Genomic DNA, 22,508 nt, shown 5'->3' with positions numbered 1-22,508 from the left:
CATAGATGGGAAGATAATATTAAAATGGATTTGAGGGAGGTGGGATATGATGATAGAGACTGGATTGATCTTGCTCAGGATAGGGACCTATGGTGGGCTTATGTGAGGGCGGCAATGAACTTCCGGGTTCCTTAAAAGCCAGTAAGTAAGTAGGCCTAAGTATTATTATAACAGGCCTAATAGTAATAATAACAATAATAGGGCGTAATGATAATAGCCTCTATAGGCTAATGCATAAATGAAGCCTACAAGTAGGCCTACGAAGTACGGTCAGAGAAGAAAATATTTTTTTGCTTCTGAACTGCGCCGAGGACCTCCTCGATTACATTGGCACCCTCGCCCCCCTTCCAAGAAAAACAGGTTGAAGTCATCACTGACTAAATCAAATCTTCATCTGTCCGTCTTAAAATCGAAACCAAGATTATTGAATTCGTTGTCCTCTATAGTAATAGTGGTGATAATAATAATAATAATAATAATAATAATAATAATAATAATAATAATAATAATAATAATAATAATAATAATAATAATAATATGTGGCTGAAAATAAACTCGAATATGACAGTACTTTGTAGGTTAGGTAGGCTTAATTAGTGTATTTAGTTATCGTATGTTGGTACTTGATTGGAGATGACTGTGACACATTTTGTAACAAAGAAATGTCCGTGTTCCGGTGCGTGGACACGTTACCATGCACCGTGAAGCCCCTTCATATGTCTGACATTGCTGTGCTCCCATGCCACCTCAGGAATCCTACTTCGTTTGTCTTGTTGCTTGCCTTATGTTTATCTTATGTTATCTCAAGCATTGATCTTAAGACATAGCCTATATTACCACATGACCAAGGAATAGGCTACCAAATGTTGAATGGCGAACATTATGGATGTCCATAATTATAGGCCTACTGTCATCATTACGAGTATTACTCCGTTGACACTGAGGGGAAAGGGACTGTATTTTAAATGACTTTTTTTCCACTCCCACTGCCGTAAGTATCCTGTTATTAGCTTGCTTTTAGGGAAGTAAATGGATTTTATCGTGATAATGTCGGTTGCTGTTGACGACGGAACGTAAGTCACATTACTTCCCTAGGAAAGTAAGTGAATACCTAGTAATATGCGTTACAAGAGCGGTATGTTGAAGTTTTCATGTTCGAGGAAAAGTTTGAAAAAGCGAAACGTAGTTGAGCTTTTTTTCATTTCCGAGCATTGAAAGAAAACATGCCGCTCGTGTATCGTACATTATTTTATGCGAAGATCGTTTATTACATACCTGAAAGAGGAATTTCTAATTAGTTGCAAGGAAATCTCCATCTTGGTTTCTGTTCAATGACGGCAAATTTGCAAAACAAAAATATCTATCTTCAACATTGTTGCTTTAAAATGTTTTCTGTGTTTACTATACTCCAGCAGGCCGTGATATACGTCTGTCTTTCCCACCCCCCCCCCCAGTCCATAAATGCGAACTTAAAACAAACGGTAAGGTTATGTAATGATTTATTTTTCATTTTAATATTTTAACAATATTATTTATATGACATATTGCAGTAATAACATCGGCATCTGGAATCTTGTTGATTTTTTCAGGGCTTCCTTAATGTTAGGCCTATTTGCATCACGAATGCAGTAACTTTAGTGGAGTTGTAGAGTTTACTTAATTTTTGCAAATATTTAAAAACAATAGTTAACAGTGCAATTTAGGTGAAATTGCAGTGGTAAGTTTCCAATTTATAATTATTACTATATTGAACGTCTCTAAAAATAATATGTTAGAAGCCTAAAGCAGTAAAATCAATATGTCACTTAAGCGGTAAGAAAAGGGAAATTGTTATGTGTGTTAGGTTGGGAATACTGAATGTGGAATTTTAGACTTACCGCGGATTGGTTTTGTGCGGAAACCAAGCAAATACGCACGATCTCGCACAAAATACATTTCGTTCAACAGTCGCATAGCAATAAACAAAAGAATACTCAAAAGTCAACGGTTCACGCAACAGTTACGATATTAAATCATGTAAAATGAAGAGATTGAGTTATTTTTATTACATAGAATGTGGGAATTATATGCAATTCGTGAGTCAAGTACAATTTGATAGTCTGGACTACTTAATTCCAGGCCTCGCTGTTGCTTGGGTGCAGACTCGTCCTCGACTAGTAAAAACTACTTAGGCCTATATCCCGTAATAGACTAGGCCTATAGGCTATAAAATGACTATTTCAGTTGAATCCTTGGGAATGTTTGGTACAGTTTACTCTCCAACATAGACCTATAAGATACGCTGATTAAAAGTGTTCCGGACTTGACAGTCCTTTGTTTGTCGTCATGACAGTCACACGGAAATCATGACGTGGTGCGCTGATGTCGACTCGTGGGTATTACTGTTTACTGTTTGTTTCACTTGGTGGGCTTTTTCTGTGCTTGCTTTGCGACTTGTTTATTTTGCGAATATAGGTTATAAGTTAAACGTAGAGCATCGTGATAGAATGTAGCTAACTTAACATTATCAGCCGGTTATCGTGTCAGTTAGTCCCTTGAGATGTGACATTTAAAATAAAATGAAATAAAACCTGAAATAAAAGCTTTGGAAATGCCCTGCACCACCCATAGCCTACACTTCATACATGAGCGCAGACCTTAATCTTCGGTTGCCCGCAGTCGAACCCGCGACATGTGACCCACCGGGCGTTGTTGAGTGAGTCACCGATGTCAATGCGCCAAGAGGAAGTTCTGTTCAATAGGGAGAGGCGTAGCCGACTAGCGCCTGCGTGCAACAGCGAACTATATCCAAATGAAGGGGCCCCTTTTCGCAGATTGACAGCGCTTGGAAAACCGTGTCCGTGATTGAGAAGGCTTCAGTCAAAATTTATTAACGTTTCTTATTCACGAAGTTCTCTGCTTTGCGGGCAGATGACTATTCAGTCGAATATCTTGTGGTACGCCGGACCTTAATTCAGATGCATGATCATAAGTAGGCCTATACTTGTTCTTTTGAAAGATGGGAGATGACAGTTAAGAGGCCGAGCTTGGAACTACAGTGCCATGTTGCCAGTGTGGACTACCACGCTGTCAGCTGATGGAAGCTAACAATTGTCGTTAAGATGGCTGACGTTAAAACATTCATTGACAATTGACGCGAAGGTAAGAAAACAATACAAAAGTCGACAGAGAATCAAAGACGAAACGGTATCAATGTGCACAATAAATGTCTCCAAGATAATTAAGCACTCGCCACGTGGAAACTGTAAGTTTGGCAACTCAACCGTTGTTACCATAGCAACAGGCCTACCATGCTATGTGACATTGTTGTTTTTCCGATCGCAACGCTCCTGTCATGTCCCATCTTTCAAAAAAAAAAAAAAGTATAGATAACTTTGTTCTTTTCATAGACCTGACTAGTTTTATCTGAAAGTCCGTTTTGTTTTTCTCTGATACTGTAAGACTCCAGAACGTGGGGTCGACACGACGCCGGCCGGGTCTTCCCCTAAAACTGTGAAGGATGTCGCACTGACAATATAGACATGGTTTCCACTGCATACACTTCGACCGGTCGTTGAAGATGACGTGTAGGCCTACTTCTTTTTTGACAGATCCCTGTACAAAGTCTCGCAACCAGTTTGTCTACATTTCATTCAGTGACAAGTTATCACAATTCTTGTTTATGGAGTTCTGTGTTATTCTTTCTTTATCGGGTTCCTCTTTTAAATGTTATCATGTTTATTCTTGAAACATTCCGCTCAGATAACACCAATAAAGAGAAACACATAAGTTGGAGAGAGAATTTGCGCAAGACGTTCCCGTTTGAATTGTCTTTGCGACACAATGTAACATTATTCGATAGATGCACGTATAAAGTGATTCTAAAATGGTATTGGTTCTGTGGACTAGCATTACAAAATTTGATGTAATTTGTTGTGTTCGTTATGTTTTATGTTAGTGACTTAGACTTTTATCTGACCATCCGTTATGTTGTAAGATTTTACATTACTATTAAATAATTTGATAATAATACTCGCAATTGTAGTAATAATAGCCATACAAAATATACAACTTTTAGTCATCTTTTATTTGTACTTGGAGCTCTGGCTAGGGACCTCGCAGAATGAGAGTAATGAAGTGTTGGAGGAATGATGATGGTAATGGTGAGTGGAAACGGGAGAACCTAGAGAAAAGCCTCTCGCTCCCGGTTTGTCAACCTCAAATTCTTTCATAACCCAGACAGGGACAGAGCCATGTTCGCCACGGTGGAAAGCATAGAGGCTAACTACTCGACCACGGGCGAGGTGTAAATCACTTTTTAGAATCATCACATAGCCAAGCTATTCCATTGCAAATATTAATTTCCTCAGATTCATTGTAGAGTCCACACCTGTGGAATAACGGTCAGCGCGTCTGGCCACGAAAGCAGGTGGCCCGAGTTCGAATCCCGGTCGGGGCAAGTTACCTGGTTGAGGTTTTTTCCGGGGTTTTCCCTCAACCCAATACAAGCAAATGCTGGGTAACATTCGGTGCTGGACCCCGGACTCATTTCACCGGCATTATCGCCTTCATTTCATTCAGACGCTAAATAACCTTAGATGTTGATACAGCGTCGGAAAATAACCCAATAAAATAAAAAAAAATCATTGTAGACTATCTGTCTGTCTGTACGTCCGTCTATCTATCTATCTATCTATCTATCTATCTATCTATCTATCTATCTATCTATCTATCTATCTATCTATCTATCTATCTATCTATCTATCTATCTATCTATCTATCTATCTATCTATCTATCTATCTATCTATCTATCTATCTATCTATCTATCTATCTATCTATCTATCTATCTATCTATCTATCTATCTATCTATCTATCTATCTATCTATCTATCTATCTATCTATCTATCTATCTATCTGCCTGCCTGCCTCTCTGTCTGTCTGTCTACCTACCCATCCATCCATCCATCTATCCGTCTCTACTTACCTAGAACCATTTCTCATATAGCCTATGTGCGAATTTTCATAGACGTGTATGCTATTAGAATGTATTCGTCTATATGGAACACTGAGATTGACAGCTAAATGCAAACATTGTAGCTGTTTTTCTTTTATGTAACCATGACATAATTTTATTTCTTGTTACGGTGTTTTGTGTATTCTGTTTAACCCTGACAACCATTCTCCGTTTGTTCCAGCAGGCTACAGTCACCTGCGGAGTCCCGCAGTGTGCGGCGCGACGCGAGACGCCGCGGCGGACTGCGCCCGCGATGAGGCGTCGCCCCCTCCCGCCGCCCCGCCTTCGGCAGGCTTCATCCACCTCCGGAGTCCCGTCTACCAGCTCAAAGAAGGTACACAAACTCTCCGTGTTGTGCTGTTATTGGCTGTTGTTTTATGGCATGCTGAAACTTTACCGCACCTAATAGCATTGGACTCCTAAACTCTTCTATTCCTTCGTACCTGTCGTCTCGCTTCAGTTACCTTTCTTCCCACCACAATCTGAACACACGCTCTCGCCATGAAACAATACTAACAATACCATCCCATCGCATCTCCTCATACTCATCCTCTTTCACAATAGCCCTGCCAAGACTCTGGAATTCGTTACCTGCTAGCATCAGGGACTGTCGAAATAAAATTGAATTCAAACGCAAACTTACTAGGCCAGTAATTGAGACTCGTTCAGACATGGTTTCTTGTAAATAGTTCTCTTAATCTATCACAAAATATTTCAATATCCGGTAATTTCATTACTATAGATTTTTGTTATTGTAGATTTAATTTGTAATTCAGTAAATACAAAAATATTCTTTGTTCTTAACTTCTATGATAAAATGTCTAGCTTTCATTAATGAGGTAATCTTGTGGTACTTTAATTTTTATTGTAATTGTAATTGTAAATTTAATGTTAATTGTAATTTTATTGTTCATAATATAGTTGTAATCCCCTGGTAGAGGGGCAGAGAAGGCCTGACGGCCTTATCTCTACTAGGTTAAATAAATAAATACTAAATACTAAATAAACCTTTAACACGCTCTCCTGTTTTTGTGACTCAAGACTATAGGCTATCATTCTCACATCTTCACTTGTAAAAATATGTGTTTTATGTGCAGTATAATTTCATGGCTTAGCCTATTAGTCCCGAATTTTGATCTTACAAGTAAACATTCTCTTGGGGGCAGATAAAAAAGTTTATTTTTTTTTTCCTTCCACCATGTTAATAATGTCAAAACAAACTTAGGTCTATACAAATTTTGATCACTCGAACGCAATTATGTCGGCCGTAAAAATAAGTTTTCCTGTAGCCGTTTACAGAAAGAAAACACAATTTCATTGAAAAATTGATTGGAACACAGCAATTTTTAGCTATTTTTTTAACATATTCCCCACCGGAATAGAGACATTAGTCATACCACGGGATCGACAGAGAGGTGCAGACGTCTATCACACACAGGTTCCGATCTCAGGCGGCAGACTTCCACGACACACAGGGATATAAAAGTTGAGTCGACCTGGTTGGCAAGTTGGTATAGCGCTGGCCTTCTATGCCCACGGTTGCCGGTTCGATCCCGGGCCAGGTCGATGGCATTTAAGTGTGCTTAAATGCGACAGGCTCATGTCAGTAGATTTACTGGCATGTAAAAGAACTCCTGCGGGACAAAATTCCGGCACATCCGGTGACGCTGATATAACCTCTGCAGTTGCGAGCGTCGTTAAATAAAATATAACATAACATATAAAAGTTGATCCCACGGTATGACAAATGTCTCAATACCGGTGGGAAATATGTTGAAAAATAGCTCAACAATTGCTGTATCTGTTCCAATAGATTTTTCCATTAAATTGTGTTTTCTTTCTGTAAATGGCCCCAAGGAAACTTATTTTTTACTGCCGTCGTAATTGCACTCGAGTGGCCAAAATTTGTGTAACCACTTGTTTTGACAACATTAATATGGTGGAAGAAAAAAAATAACTTTTTTTTTTTTTATTTGCCCTCATGAAAATGTTTGCTAGTTAGTTGCAGTCATATATTTACAAGCTGAAAAAATAGACTAAAGCATTTACCTAAAAATCCGTTCCCGGGTAATAGGCCTAAATCTATATGGAATAAATGTTGTAAAGTGAGAGTATTTCATAGGTACATTCCTAGATCATATATACCCAGATAGGTCGGCCTTATAGGCTTTGAGGTTAACAACTTTTGTCAGGTTTCCTACGCTGCCATCTAGTTGTAACATAAGGAGTCACGTCATAATTCCCATTTGAATTGCATTAGCGATTGTACTGCCATCTCGTGTTCGTTTACGGCGGACGGGTGGCGATCCTGGCGGTTGTTCTATTCAAAGTGCTGCCGATTTTAATATAGCGATGAGTTATCTGTTACATATATAATCTAGGGTGCATTTTAAATAGCTGTGACTGTCGTTGCTTTTGGCTAAGATGCTTTAACTACGGGACTTGTTTAAACTCTGGACAGCTATTTTTAGCACGTTCGGTGAATTCTATTCTGCTTCGCAGTCGCCTTAATTTCAGTTGTGGGGTGGTTGCCGTTGCAGGTGGCTATAGTCAACTGGGGGACGCTGCGTTGCAGCAGCTGGGCGGCGGCGGCGAGCTGGCGGGGGGATCGGCGGGGAGCGAAGACCCGCCATCTGCCGGCGGGGCGGTGAGTTACAGCGGGGTGGCGCCCCAGCACCACTACGAGCCCCCGGACCACGAATACCACTCACTCGACAGTGGCAGCCACCATCCTTCGCCCTACCTCGAGAGTTCGCCCGAGTTTTACTCGGCGCCGCCCCCCTCCTCGCTGCTGGACTCCAAGTACCAGGCGCACTACGTCAAGAACTATCCGCGCGGTGAGTGATCCTAATGAGACCAACTACCATACTTTTTATACCTCTTTCTCCACAGGCGGGCTTCTTAAATTTTAACCCAAGTTCCCTCGCAGAAATAGACTATCCCCATAAAATAAAATCTGGAGCTGTCAAATCGGGTGAACGTGAAGGCCACGGAACATCATCAGATCAGGAGATGATGCGTCCGGGGAAGAACCTCTTTAAAGAGTGTAAAAGTATTTGAAACAGAGTGAGTTCGTCCATAGATTACACTACAAGATAGGCTATTCAAGAGCTGAAGAAAAAGATGCGATATGAAGTTGAACACCTAGGTTATGTATTCGTGTCGTGACAAATTTCCAAAAGCGACTTCAGCAACGTATCGCTAGTAGAGGAAGTTATTTGAAAGATGTGGTTCTAAGAGAATAAGTTAACTTTAACTGTGTAAATAAACATTTGGGTATGGAAAAGTTTAATCAGATAAGCTGTTATGTTGTTTAAATACATAATTACTAGCGCCATAAAGTTTTATCCCACTTTAAAAAGAATCGCTGAAAATGCCCCACCTTTTCTACTTAGCCCTACATACTAGCTTGAAAATAATTAGAGCAGTTAGTTAAGACACTTCTTGAAGTGTTAAATTCTTGTGATTTCAACTTATTATACACTTAGTCTATGTCTCCCTAATTAGGATAAGCTATATACTAATCAAGAAAAGACTAACGTCAGCCTTTTCTTGGATAGGTCTACGCCGCCATACACCTTTTCTAAGTCAGTGAAAATTGTTATTCCAAATGTTTTGACTTCGAACAATGTTTGTCAAGTAGCCTACCGGTATCTTTCTCAATAGGTTTGTTTGTGAAGCAATTTCCGACGGTTTACAATCGTCATGAACATGCACAAATCGTGCGCATGCTCATTATGGTTGCAAACCGTTGGAAACTGCTGCAGAAACGAACCTTAATAAGATATAAACATTTTTGTATTTAATTCGCTCAACCTCCCCCTTTATCCGACATACACGCCACTGCGGGTAGGCGAAGGAGATTGTTTTGATGGTACACTAGACAACTTGCAAATGTGGATCTTCTCATGGAGTCATCACAGGACAATCGCAAGACAACGGACAAGGACCTAGTCCCGTAGACGGAAGATAATTTCTTTCATTACCCACTCCGGGAATCGACCTTCGAACCGCTTGCGACATCAATATAGTCACAATGGTGGACTCAATATAGGCTAAATATAAATACGAACATGATAATAATGTATAGGCCTATTAAAGCCCGATCTACCTTCTGAGGAACCACTTTGCTTCTTTTAAACTTCAAACTCGCCAAAAAAAAAGTGATTAGGCTATAGTCTTACTAGTAAATATACTTAGATAGGTCTACTCCACCTACTGGATGAATAAACCCTGTCGTTTTATATCACGAGTTCAAGAACAGACCTTCGGAAGCTTGGCTAACAGATCCTCTACTAATAAATCTGCCTTTATCCACGGCGTTTCCAGTTTCCATGGAAACGAAACGAACTTAGACCTATAAAAGAAATAGGCATGCGGTTGGTTGACTCTTGGAATGGAATTGTCTGGTGTCGCGTATAAAACAATTGAAGACGAGGTCCGCCATCTTGTGAACATGCAAATGTTGGCCGATGTGAGCCGTGACGCTTTGCTGCGCACGCAGGGCTATACAAAGTCGCCATCTTTGACTGCTGGCAGGGGAATTTCTGTTTAAACCCGAGCAATTGGAGGTCCGAAATCGATATCAGTTCGTACATGGCGATATTCCCAGCCCTTGGGACGTGTTCTGTAATTCAACAATAAGTGTATCTCACCAAATTGGATGGACGCTACAGCTTCTCAATCACCAATATAAACCAAACTTTATGAAATGGCTTTCTTAATAATGCAGTAGTATGTCAATGCTATGTTTCAAATACTAATAAGATTCTGTAGTGAATGTGACATGTAGGTACCCAGTTGAACCAATATTAATAGCAAGCAATTATTTTTTTCGTTTTTGTGTTCTATAAGCGTTGAATTTCAATCGTCAGATCCTGTATTAGAAAATATCCGTCTGACAAAATTATGGCAATTATAATTAACCTTTCTTGTCTTAAATCATGTTTGTTTACTGATTTACACGACCTATCTGCATTATCAATATTATTATCATCACCATCATCATCATGAGCCCGGTCCGCTATTCACCACGAATACACTGCAGCCTGTTGTCTTATCCTACTCGCCCTATTACCACTGTCTAGTAGTATATACAGTCACGAAGCTCAATATGTAGTAAATATGCATCCATAGATAGTTGCTAACCACTAGGATCGCTACTATCGCCTCATTACAGACAATGCGAAATAGTACCTGCACAGTCGATTGTTTTTAGTACCCCCCTAAACTCAAGCTTCGTGACTGTATATACTAGACTCTGCTATTAGTTTCTACATTGTTTTCTGCTTTGACTCCTAAAGGCCTCCAACCGCTACATTTGCAATCTTAGTCCGGATTGAACCTTAGAAACATGGCCTGCACAACAGAGAACTTGGTGAAGCGAGGAAACAGTCTTCTCGGTTAGGGTCTGGTGTCTTCTAAAAGCAGATATCGAGATTGTCCATTCGTCGTTTTCCCGAAACAGTTCACATTTTTTTTTTGGGTGGGGGGAATCTCTCGCTGTTCCCAAAGTTCTTTTGTGGACGCTCAGATATCCAGCCCTTTTCCCGATAGGCCTATTAATGCTTTGCCAGTCTGTTGAAGAACGTTTTGGTCTGTAATCTGGTGTGAAATGTAGGCTAGGCTATGTTTGTTTCAGTAAACCCCTAGTAAAAGCATTAACACTAAGAACATTGTTCATTTTGTAAGATTTTGTCTGCTGTGGAACTGTTTTTTCCTAGTAAGTTTAAACTCTTTATGGTCAAAATAGAATGCAATTTGAAACTGCCAAGGTCTCGTTCATTGTCAAAACATATTTTCATGAGGTGTCATGTGTTGAACTTCAACAAAATTTCAAAACAACCTAAACTTCTTTATCAAATAGGCTACATAAATCAGAAAAGTATGGCAACAAAGAAGCATCTACCTCTGCAGAATAAATAGACAAAATAAGTCGTTTGAATTCACAGTACCTAGACTCACTAAAATGTATTAATGCACATTTTTCTACAGCCCTTTATTTTGTTACTCAGCCTCCCTTTTTTTAATGTCCCATGTTTTTCCTTAAAATTTCTGTAGGCTTAAAATACAGTGAGCATCCTACTGTATACAGACTTTTGAGGTGCAAGAAGTGCAGCCATGCTTTCTTGATCTCAATATTAGATAGCACAACGCACCAGTCGCCTTTAAATTCTGGAAAATATCCGGTACCTAGCTTTGTAGAAGGACGAATGGAGCCGTCACCTCCTTGGTAGTTGCACTTCTGGCTTCAGTTCTGTTTTTGAAAGCAAGCTATATCTTAAAAGAAATAATCGTTGGGATGCGTGGTGAACTACTGAAGGCACGCGCGTTAAACAAAGAACAGGTGGACGATCCGTGTTCTGGGCAATAAAATGCAATTAGGCTGATAAGAGACAAGCACGTCCGACGCAGAGTTGTCGGCCTCAGGACATCACCGGTTGCGTGGACTACGGGCGTGTGTTGAACACACCTACGTATTATAATGGTATGAAACCCCCACCAAGAGTTCAGTCTTGTGACGAAGATTCTGTTTTAAGGCTGTTCACAATAAACCTGGAACGGAAACGAGAACGAGAACGGAAATGTTGTTAAAATAAATGTATTTAAATGCGAGCATTCACAATTATTGTGAATGCTCACATTTGAATACATTTATTTTAACATTATTTCCGTTCTCGTTCTCGTTGTGTCCGTTCCCGGTTTATTGTGAACCAGCCTTTACTCAGCCGTGTGTTGGGATTTGATCTCCCCTACGTTTGTGATCTAGACCTTTTTAAAAGTTCTGCCTTGAGTGAAGGTCCGTCATATCTACTCGGTTAGCCTATCCCAATCACTGGACAGTGCATATCGAATAGGCTACTCACTACCCTATGTGCTTACACAGATTTCAAACCGATATCGCTTAATTCTCTCCGAGAAGTGGGCTCGGAAGCCGCTAATTTTAAAGCCATTTCTTTATGGTAATATTTCTACTTTTAGATTTATATTGCACTTACACTAATTTATATTGTGTTTCATGTCTGACAGACAACGTAAACATTGTCGGCAGAGAGAGGGAGAAGGATAATTGCTATTCAACCAATGGCAGAGGTCTCATTCCACGCTTATCTTGAAGTTGGGCGGTCTAAAGCTTTCTACCACCGCCATTGGTTGAATAGCAATTATCTTTCTCCCTTCCTCTGCCGGCAATGTTTACGTCGCCTGTCAGACATTATGGAACTTAGTAGGCTATATATAGATATGCATTAGACTTGATATAGGCCTACGTACTGAGTGTGACGTTATAACGAAGTGCCTATGTTATGTGCCGCTTTAGGGTTGCAAATCACAATCTTGAAACCTAGCGATATCCCTAACTTCGCATCGAGAAATGATGCCGGAAGCCGCCATTTTTAAAGCGGGCAAGAATCTGTGTTCGCTTCATAGATTTCTGTTGTATAGTTCTACTAGGCCTATATAGATGTGTGCAGTATAGGCTAGACTACATACTAAGTGTGACGTTATCACAAAGTGCCTAACTTAAGTCATGTGCCGTTTTTGGGTGCACAAACCACAGATTTTCAAACTTACCGAGATCGGTAACTTCACATCGAGAAGAGAGACCAGAAGCCGCCATTTTCAAAGCGGGAAAAATTCTTTGTTTGTTCCACAGAGTTCTCTTATAGCCTATGCTATAGGTTTATAGTAGATGTGCAGTAGGCCTATACATACTGAGTGTAAAATTATCACAAAATGTCTGCCATGTGCCGTTTTTTGGCGCAAAAGTAGCTATTAGATGAATAATACGTACTTGATTACCTGCTAGACTTGTAACAGACAATTCACGGCCTCGATCTAGATAATCTGTAATGTACTTATGACTTCTAGCGCACTTTTCTTTATCTAGTTGGCAACTCTGAACTACGTGATGTTTTCCTGGAATTCTGAAACACAATAAAATTAGGCCTTTGTCAAATACAAAAAGTCAAACATAGCACCAGCTTTGTGAACAGAGAGGCAGAAGGGAGAGGAACAAATTAAGAAATGCAGACGACGACATCGTATCACGCAGGATGATCGGAGGCGCCACCTGTACAGCCCTGTAGCAAACAATCGCCGCTCGGCGGTTCCCACGGCCATCTGAACGCCTGGCCGCTCCAGAGCCTCAGCATATATTTGCGTGCATTCAAAGCCCGCATGACTCCTGACCTCGAGGAATGGTGACCTTTCCGTGTTGTTCGGTGTCACGTGATAGTGCAAAATGGAGTAGGCTGCGAGGATACGTCATTAATGTTCTTGTTGCCGGAGACTTGAATTCCAGTAGTGGTCGTAATTCTGCAAATGGCGACAGGTGCGTGGCCGCTACGTTCGTAAGGGCTATGGCATAGCCTCAACATCGCCAGAAAACCACGGCCTTATGTTTTAGTCACGTCTGGGGAAAGATTGTATGTCTGTTGCTTCATACGAAAGCCTATACTTGAGGGTTTAGGCTAGATATTCCTCCTGAACAGTAGGCCTAATAGAAATCTTAATTAAAAAATAAAAAGGTGCTATTATTTGACACTTTTCTATTGTACATACCACAAAGTTATAATTACAAGTACGCCTAGGTCTAAAGGTTCGTCATAATCTTAGAAACCATTCCATTAATGTCACCATTCCTATATAATAGGCTAATTGTAGACATTTTGTGAAGGATATTTTGAAAGAGAATGCTTTTTAGGTTGCCTAATGCTATGTTAGGCCATATTTGACGAAACCTGTTATACACTATCTACCAAAAAGCAATTGGGTACTGTTTTTCCCCCTTTAGAACCTCGTGGTACCATCTCTTGCTATAACAGCAGCCACCCTGTCAGGCATGCTCTCCACTAGTTTGTGAAGGATATCCACTGGAATGCGTCGCCATTCCTCTTGCAACATGGCACTCAGTTGGACAATGGAAGTTAGCCGCATCTCCCGAGACTTCAATCGCCGGTACAATTTGGCCCAAAGATGCTCATTGGGATTGAGATCAGGACTCTGTGCAGGCCAGTCCAATCAGTGAACATTATTGTCTGCACACCACTGCATAGTAGCCGCCGAAATATGGGACCAACTTCCATTGTCCATCTGAGTGCCATGTTGCAAGAGGAATGACGATGCATTCCAATGGATATCCTACATAAACTAGTAGAGAGCATGCCTTACAGGATGGCTGCGATTATAGCATCAAGAGGTGGTACTACTAGGTTCTGAAGGGGTAAAAACAGTGCCCAATTACTTTTTGGTAGATAGTGTATGTTTAGGTCTACATATATGTAATGGTAAATAAAATGTATTAGGACCTATTATTATTATTATTATTATTATTATTATTATTATTATTATTATTATTATTTACGTACACGCGATTGTAACCATGTAGGCCTAGGCCTGCAATAATTAAAAGCTTTTACTTAGACTATAGCTAGAGATGGTAGGTTTTTAGCAGCTTAAAATAAAAAAATTTTGCACTTTAAAAATAGAATTTAGCATTTTATACCACTTTTAATGTTGAAATTTAACATTAAAGGTATAGCATTTTTGGATAGAACAAGACGATGTCAGTGGACGTTACACACACCCCTGATTCCGCCTACGAAATCATTAAATACCTCCCACATGTCTGGACTAATATTTGGGTTGCCTAAACAAAAACGAACGGCTTTAATCAGACACCTTGTACAACTTTCTTTTGTGCGCTTCCTCTATCATAAAGTTATGAGGCTGTCGGAAATCAAACCTCGGATTATTTTGGAAGAATTCTTGGACTGATGGACATTGCTTTGTCTCTATGAGTGGGGAACTTTTCGTTGGTTTCCCGGATGAAGCGGTTTCTTCATAGATCGTATTTAGATAAACATCCTCGTCTCTGGGTTTTATTAACCAGTGATAAGGTGAGCAACAGGATATACCAAAATAAATCAAGTGAAATGACCAGTATTTCTCACTTCATGACCGGAAAGCAGGCTTTCAGATATAGTTCTGGTTAACCACAGTCCATTACTAAAGATAATACCAACACTCCCATAAAAACTCCATGGCACTCGAAATTCCATGCAACTTTGAGCTCTTCCAAGATGGAGGAGGGAGTTACTTAGGTGACTGTTAGATTTGTCCGACTTATTTCAAAAGTTCAAATGTTTTCGGTGAGCCTAATGCGATTTAATAAGATGAGCAGTTGAGGCTCACAACACTATATAACAGGTGAAGTGTCAATACTGCACTTGGACGATTGGAAACTCTATCTATGGAAGGTTACATCCACCTCGGAACCTTTCTGAAAATTATAACGAAGCGAATACTTCACCTCCACCTGGATTTGAACCCGGTCTCTTCTAATCCGTAGTCATATTTATAAAAATATCAATAATATGCAAATCTGGCTTTCAGGTATACCTCCCTGTGAAGCAGACTTGAATAATTTCAAGGGAAAAATTGTTCCGGGGCGTATCGATCCCGGGATCCCTCGCCTAGCGCACGAATGCTCTACCGACTGAGCTACCCAGGAACTACACCCGACACCGACCCAATTTTTTCAGTTTATATCCACACAACTCAAGTGGGCTGACAAGGCGCCAGAAACCCAACTATGAGTGCACACAAACTCTGTGTGACTTGAATTGTGGTTTTCTGTTAACGAACTTACAGTGACTATATATTATGCAAATCTGGCTTCCAGGTAAAGCTCCCGGGATTGATAACCGGCCCCGGAACAATTTTTCCTTTGAAATTATTCGATACCAATAATAGTTTATATTCGTTTTGAATTCTTCTTCCTCATATGGATTAGGTCTTACGACCTATTCCGACCTATGATATTTTAGGAATTCTGGTAATGTCCATCCTGTCCAAATGATTTGTCCTGTTATCTCTGTGTTGTTTTATTTTGCCATATTTCTGAGATGTAAACCTACAGCAGGCTATAGACTACTCTATTAGACAGGAAGAGGAATATTAAAATTAGAAATGAATTAAACTTTGATATGTACAGTGTACATGACACAGCCGGTAAATACAGAAACTCCTGAATGCAGCATCTATTAATATTGACAGCAAGGAAGAAGGAATGTATGTCGTCCAAAGAAGCGATCTGTAGTTTGTGGCTAACAGGATAATACTTTTAATAGTTGCAAGAAAGAAGACGATAGTACATCTAATAGCGTGTCATATAGTCTAGTGATTCATTGTTCTGTCCCAGTAAAACTTGGCGGAAAGGCCAGAACATAAATGGGTAAAGGGCATTAGATTTGAGAGAATTTACCTGAGAGTATGTTGCTTAAATCTCGCCCATAATGGAGTTCATTGGGTTGTGGTGAAAATTTATGGGATTGCAAGTTGCAACTGCTCCTTGAAGTTATGAAACTAGCTACTTAGAGATAGCCTATTCAAGCCTCTAACATTGCGCATACCAGCCCCTCAAGTAACAGTTTTATTATTCTACGAGTTGTAGTTGAGTTGCATAGGAACATAGAATACTTTCATAATTTTTCTTCTCAGGATCTATTCGTACTACTAAAATATTTGGTTTTTGCTACAAATTTCATTAAAATACCGAATTTTCATTTGGCTTACTCGCTTTGTGAAAATAATTTACTTTAGCACAACATAAAAACGATTATTCATTGTAAAATGCATTTTCTAAATGCTTTACTAAGTTTATGTAGAAACCAACATGGTTGTTGATACAAGAATATCGGAATAAAATTTGTAACATGGATACGCTTGGGCAATGACATGCCTTCATATGTGTTAACTTACACGATGTGCAACTGTTTTCTCCCTTCTTTTGTCAGAACGCGCGACCCAGTGTTATCAGGGCCTCCTCGCTGCAAGATTACAAAATCAGACAATTTCCGTTCGAATGACACATTAAAGGTTTCATTCGGTTGGCTAATTAAATGAAATGTCATCTGATTATTCATAGCTTCGTTACATGTACAAACTCTTGGGTTACGTGACTCCACTGTCTACTTGAATTTTTATTAGGCAAATAGACCTTTGACTTTGATTGCTCCTTGCAAGTTTATTATAGACTGAAGTGACTAGCAAACAGTCAGGAAGTGATATCTGGAGTTTATGCCGCAATGAAAAAGACAGCTTCTTGTATATAATTCCGAAAGCATTGAAATATAAAGCATATATATTTTATTTTCAAAATATTTTCTCTACAACTACATCTACAGTACATGTCCCAGCATTATGAAAAAGAATTTTATTGAAAAGATTCTCTTGAAAGTCTTTATGATAATTGTGAGCCAAGTGGACATTTTAAATTTGAAATCGAGCCGAATCGATAGCCTCGAGCTGTTTTAGTCACTGGCTGCATAGCTGAAATTTTTAAAGATTCAGCCAATTCTACAATTTTCTTCCATATCTTAAATTTTGCTTCTTTTTAACTGTCAATGAAAATACACCTATATTATTAAATATGTATCTTCTTTCATCTACTATAAAAAGCTGTCTTAGATTTGTGAACTGTTAAAAGCATTTGACTATGTGCCTCATACTATCCTGATCTCTAAACTTCATTATTATGGAATCCGTGATAATGAAGTATCTGGTTAGACCATATAGGCCTATGTAGACGGTATGCCATAATAGTATTTTTTTCATATAAGTAGATTACTATTAAATCTGGTGTTCCTCAGGGACCAGTTCTTGGTCCCCTGTTGTTTCTAATAATAATGAACGATTTAACATATAATGTAAGAAGTGACTGTATTGTTTTCTCCACGGAAAATAATTATTGATTTCAGTTACATCTTACGAATTCTTTGTGAATTATAAGTGTAAGAGATAAATCTGAAGGTACAGATAGGTTTCGATAAGTCTTTGCGTGTATGGGGCCCGTACAACTTGGTTTAATTCCACAGCTGTGGGTATGTTAAAAAATTACCAGACAATGCTCATCCTTTCGATTTTAATAGATTTAATGTTGTTTTAAAGAGCTTGCTAATTGCAAACCTCTTTTATAATGTGGAGGAACTTTTTGTTATGTAATTAATTTGATTTTTAAATAATTTTTTCATGTAAATTGTTCTTATTTACTAATGTATGTACTGACTTTGTCCATACTATGTGTTCGATACTGATGACATAGACTATATAAGCAAATGATTTAATTCAAATACTTGTAAACAGAATACGTTATTTGACAAGTTGTAATAAAAACCTTAAGAAACAAAAGATTTTAACTCGTTACTTATTTCTGTTTCACTTGTCAGGAAGGCTATCTGACAAGCATCCTATGCAGTAGATTGATTTTTTCCCCCGTAAGTGACTTGAGATAACACAGCCTTGCAAGAATAAGAGATGAGGTAGGGGAGTCATCCATTTTCAGTCCCTCGAATCCGCATACAGCCACAACACAAGGACTCTTAATTGTAGTGTGACAATAGTGGTGCAATGGTTGAAAGAAAGTCTTTTTTCTGGTGATTTGCAGGTCGGTATCCGCACCACGATGCGTACAGTGACACCTACAGCTCGCCGTACGACTCATCGCCGTTCCAGACGGTGCCAAACAGCACTGACCATTGGGGCTCAGGCCCTGACATGGGGCAGGGCGGCCCCCATCCGCACCCAGCCTTCCTGCACTCCGGCCCTGGAAGGGACACCCTGAGTCACGCGGTCACTCCCAACGGCGACACCAAGCCGGTGCTCCAGTCATCCATGCTTGCCGGATACTCAGGTGAGCTTTCAGTTCCATCAGCATAAATTTGATCTATCAATAGAGGAAAAACAAGTAGGTCTATTATGTTTGCAATATTCAAATATTTTAAACCGTGGCACAGACTTTGTCTGCATTTCATTTCATGGTGGATCTAAAAGCAGTTATTTTTATATTTGTTGCTGATCCGAAATTGCAACCTTAGATATTAATGCAATATAGTAAGCAATGACCTCACAACGTTGGAGCTATTTCTGGTCAGTTACATAGAATTATCTTTTCGTGACATTTACATGATCATTATGGCCATCCAGTTATTAATTCAACTTAACACTAGGATCCATCCCATCCAATTACTAATTCAACGTAACACTAGAATCCTTGCCATCCAGTTACTAATTCCCATGTAACATTAAGATCCATGTCATCCAGTTATTAACTCAACGTAACACTAGGATCCATGCCATCCAGTTATTAATTCAACGTAACACTAGGATCCATGTCATTCAGTTACTAATTCAACGTAACACTAGGATCCATGCCATCCAGTTATTAATTCAACGTAACACTAGGATCCATGCCATTCAGTTACTAATTCAGCGTAACACTAGGATCCATGCCATCCAGTAACTAATTCAACGTAACACCAGGATCCATGCCATCCAGTTACTAATTCAACATAACACTAGAATCCATGCCATCCAGTTACTAATTCAACGTAACACTAAGATCCATGCCATCCAGTTACTAATTCAACGTAACACAAGGATCCATGCCATCCAGTTACTAATTAACTTTAAATTAGGATCCATGCCATCCAATTATTAATTCAACGTAACACTAAGATCAGTAGCATCCAATTACTAATTCAACTTAACACAAGGATCCATGCCATGTACTAACTAATTAACTTAATATTAGGATCCATGCCATCCAATTACTAATTCAACGTAATACTAAGATCAATAGCATCCAGTTACTAATTCAACGTAACACTAGGATTCATGCCTTCCAGTTACTAATTCAACCATCCGGTTACTAATTCAACGTAACATTAAGATCCATACCATGCGGTTACTAATTCAACGTAACGGAAGGATCCATGCCATCCAGTTACTAATTCAACGTAACACTAGGATTCATGCCTTCCAGTTACTAATTCAACGTAACATTAAGATCCATACCATCCGGTTATTAATTCAACGTAACGTTAAGATCCATACCATCCGGTTACTAATTCAACGTAACGTTAAGATCCATACCATCCGGTTATTAATTCAACGTAACATTAAGATCCATACCATCCGGTTACTAATTCAACGTAACATTAAGATCCATACCATCCGGTTATTAATTCAACGTAACGTTAAGATCCATACCATCCGGTTACTAATTCAACGTAACATTAAGATCCATACCATCCGGTTATTAATTCAACGTAACGTTAAGATCCATACCATCCGGTTACTAATTCAACGTAACATTAAGATCCATACCATCCGGTTATTAATTCAACGTAACGTTAAGATCCATACCATCCGGTTACTAATTCAACGTAACACAAGGATCCATGCCATCCAGTTACTAATTCAACGTAACACTAGGATTCATACCTTCCAGTTACTACTTCAACGTAACACTAGGATTCATGCCGTCCAGTTACTAATTCAATGTAACACTAGGATTCATGCCTTCCAGTTAATAATTCAACGTAACATCAAGAACCATACCATCCGGTTACTAATTCAACGTAACATTAAGATCCATACCATCCGGTTACTAATTCAACGTAACACAAGGATCCATGCCATCCAGTTACTAATTAACTTAATATTAGGATCCATGCCATCCAATTACTAATTCAACGTAACACTAAGATCAATAGCATCCAGTTACTAATTCAACGTAACACAAGGATCCATGCCATCCAGTTACTAATTCAACGTAACACTAAGATCAATAGCATCCAGTTATTAATTCAACGTAACACTAGGATCCATGCCTTCCAGTTACTAATTCAACGTAACACTAGGATCCATGCCATCCAGTTACTAATTCAACGTAACTCAAGGATCCATGCCATCCAGTTACTAATTCGACTTAGCACTAGGATCCATGCCATCCAGTTACTAATTCGACTTAGCACTAGGATCCATGCCATCCAGTTACTAATTCGACTTAGCACTAGGATCCATGCCATCCAGTTACTAATTCGACTTAGCACTAGAATCCATGCCATCCAGTTACTAATTCGACTTAGCACTAGGATCCATGCCACCCAGTTACTAATTCGACTTAGCACTAGGATCCATGCCATTCAGGTACTAATTCGACTTAGCACTAGGATCCATGCCATCCAGTTACTAATTCGACTTAGCACTAGGATCCATGCCATCCAGTTACTAATTCGACTTAGCACTAGAATCCATGCCATCCAGTTACTAATTCGACTTAGCACTAGGATCCATGCCATCCAGTTACTAATTCGAGTTAGCACTAGGATCCATGCCATCCAGTTACTAATTCGACTTAGCAGTAGGATCCATGCCATCCAGTTACTAATTCGACTTAGCAGTAGGATCCATGCCATCCAGTTACTAATTCGACTTAGCACTAGGATCCATGCCATCCAGTTACTAATTCGACTTAGCACTAGGATCCATGCCATCCAGTTACTAATTCGACTTAGCACTAGGATCCATGCCATCCAGTTACTAATTCGACTTAGCACTAGGATCCATGCCATCCAGTTACTAATTCGACTTAGCAGTAGGATCCATACCATCCAGTTACTAATTCGACTTAGCACTAGGATCCATGCCATCCAGTTACTAATTCGACTTAGCACTAGGATCCATGCCATCCAGTTACTAATTCGACTTAGCACTAGGATCCATGCCATCCAGTTACTAATTCGACTTAGCACTAGGATCCATGCCATTCAGTTACTAATTCGACTTAGCACTAGGATCCATGCTACTGAAGGCAACCACTCACACACTCCCCACACTTTTACTTGAAAACTAAGAAATCAGCAGGCACAAGGGACGGAGTCACGCGGTAATAGTTGATCGAAAATTGAATCTTCTTTGATTCACAGAATGGACCCACTATTATAAAGGGTGCGTCAGAAAGAACGGATGGATTTCAAACTATCGATACGCAACGAGGAGAGAGATATAGTGAGGGGGACCACGACTGTTGGGTCAGCCAGAGAATGCAGTTTCAGTTGAGAACATGGTGTTGGTCTGGTGTACAACGTGCTTTCATCGTAGAGACATTTTTGAAAAATGAAGAGTCTGTGATCGCCACTCAGGACTCATTTCGACATCGGATGTCACGCTAGGATTCCAACTCGGAATACAATTTTGCGGTGGGAGGCTTCATTTCGTATCACAGGTTCAACATTAAAGAAGAAATCACCTGGACGAAATTCTATTGCACTGAGATTGTCCGAGGCTACGGTAAGATCTCGCGCCCTGCGACATCTTTCTTTGGGACCATTTGAAGGCGTAAGTTTGTAAACATCGATCACATACACTGGACGAACTGAAGACAGCGATTCGTGAAGAAATCGTGGCAATTGCACCAGCTTTGACTGTGAAAGTGATGGCGAACATCAGAAAACGCCTCGATGCCTGTATTGAAAGCCAAGGACATCATATGGATAATGTTGTTTTACATAAATAAACTGCATGTATTGGTGAATATGTTGATAACAATAAATTTTTGATTTGATGAATCTTAACAATTTTCTTGCCATGTGAAATCCATCCGTTCTTTCTGACGCACCCTGTACAAGTCACAGCAAGACTTGCTTGCCCGTACATCATTATCCAG

General features: G+C 39.6%; 1 protein-coding gene across 7 annotated transcripts in view; it reads left to right on the top strand.

Annotated features, from left to right (window-relative positions):
• pnt (ETS transcription factor pointed) overlaps positions 1-22,508 on the top strand; it is an 835,053-nt gene that overhangs the window by 797,243 nt on the left and 15,302 nt on the right. For 6 of the 7 annotated variants that reach the window (XM_069825637.1, XM_069825636.1, XM_069825634.1 and 3 more), the window contains 3 exons: positions 5,178-5,330; positions 7,537-7,833; positions 18,444-18,689. In XM_069825637.1, coding sequence (XP_069681738.1) covers positions 5,178-5,330; positions 7,537-7,833; positions 18,444-18,689 — 696 coding nt within the window. The remainder of the gene's footprint in view (positions 1-5,177; positions 5,331-7,536; positions 7,834-18,443; positions 18,690-22,508) is intronic. The other variant, XM_069825635.1, reaches the window with a different exon arrangement.

The sequence above is a fragment of the Periplaneta americana genome, chromosome 5 (assembly GCF_040183065.1).
Source record: "Periplaneta americana isolate PAMFEO1 chromosome 5, P.americana_PAMFEO1_priV1, whole genome shotgun sequence".
Taxonomy (NCBI): domain Eukaryota; kingdom Metazoa; phylum Arthropoda; class Insecta; order Blattodea; family Blattidae; genus Periplaneta; species Periplaneta americana.
The sequence above is the reverse complement of the archived record's forward strand: the minus strand, read 5'-3'. Positions and strand labels throughout refer to the sequence as shown.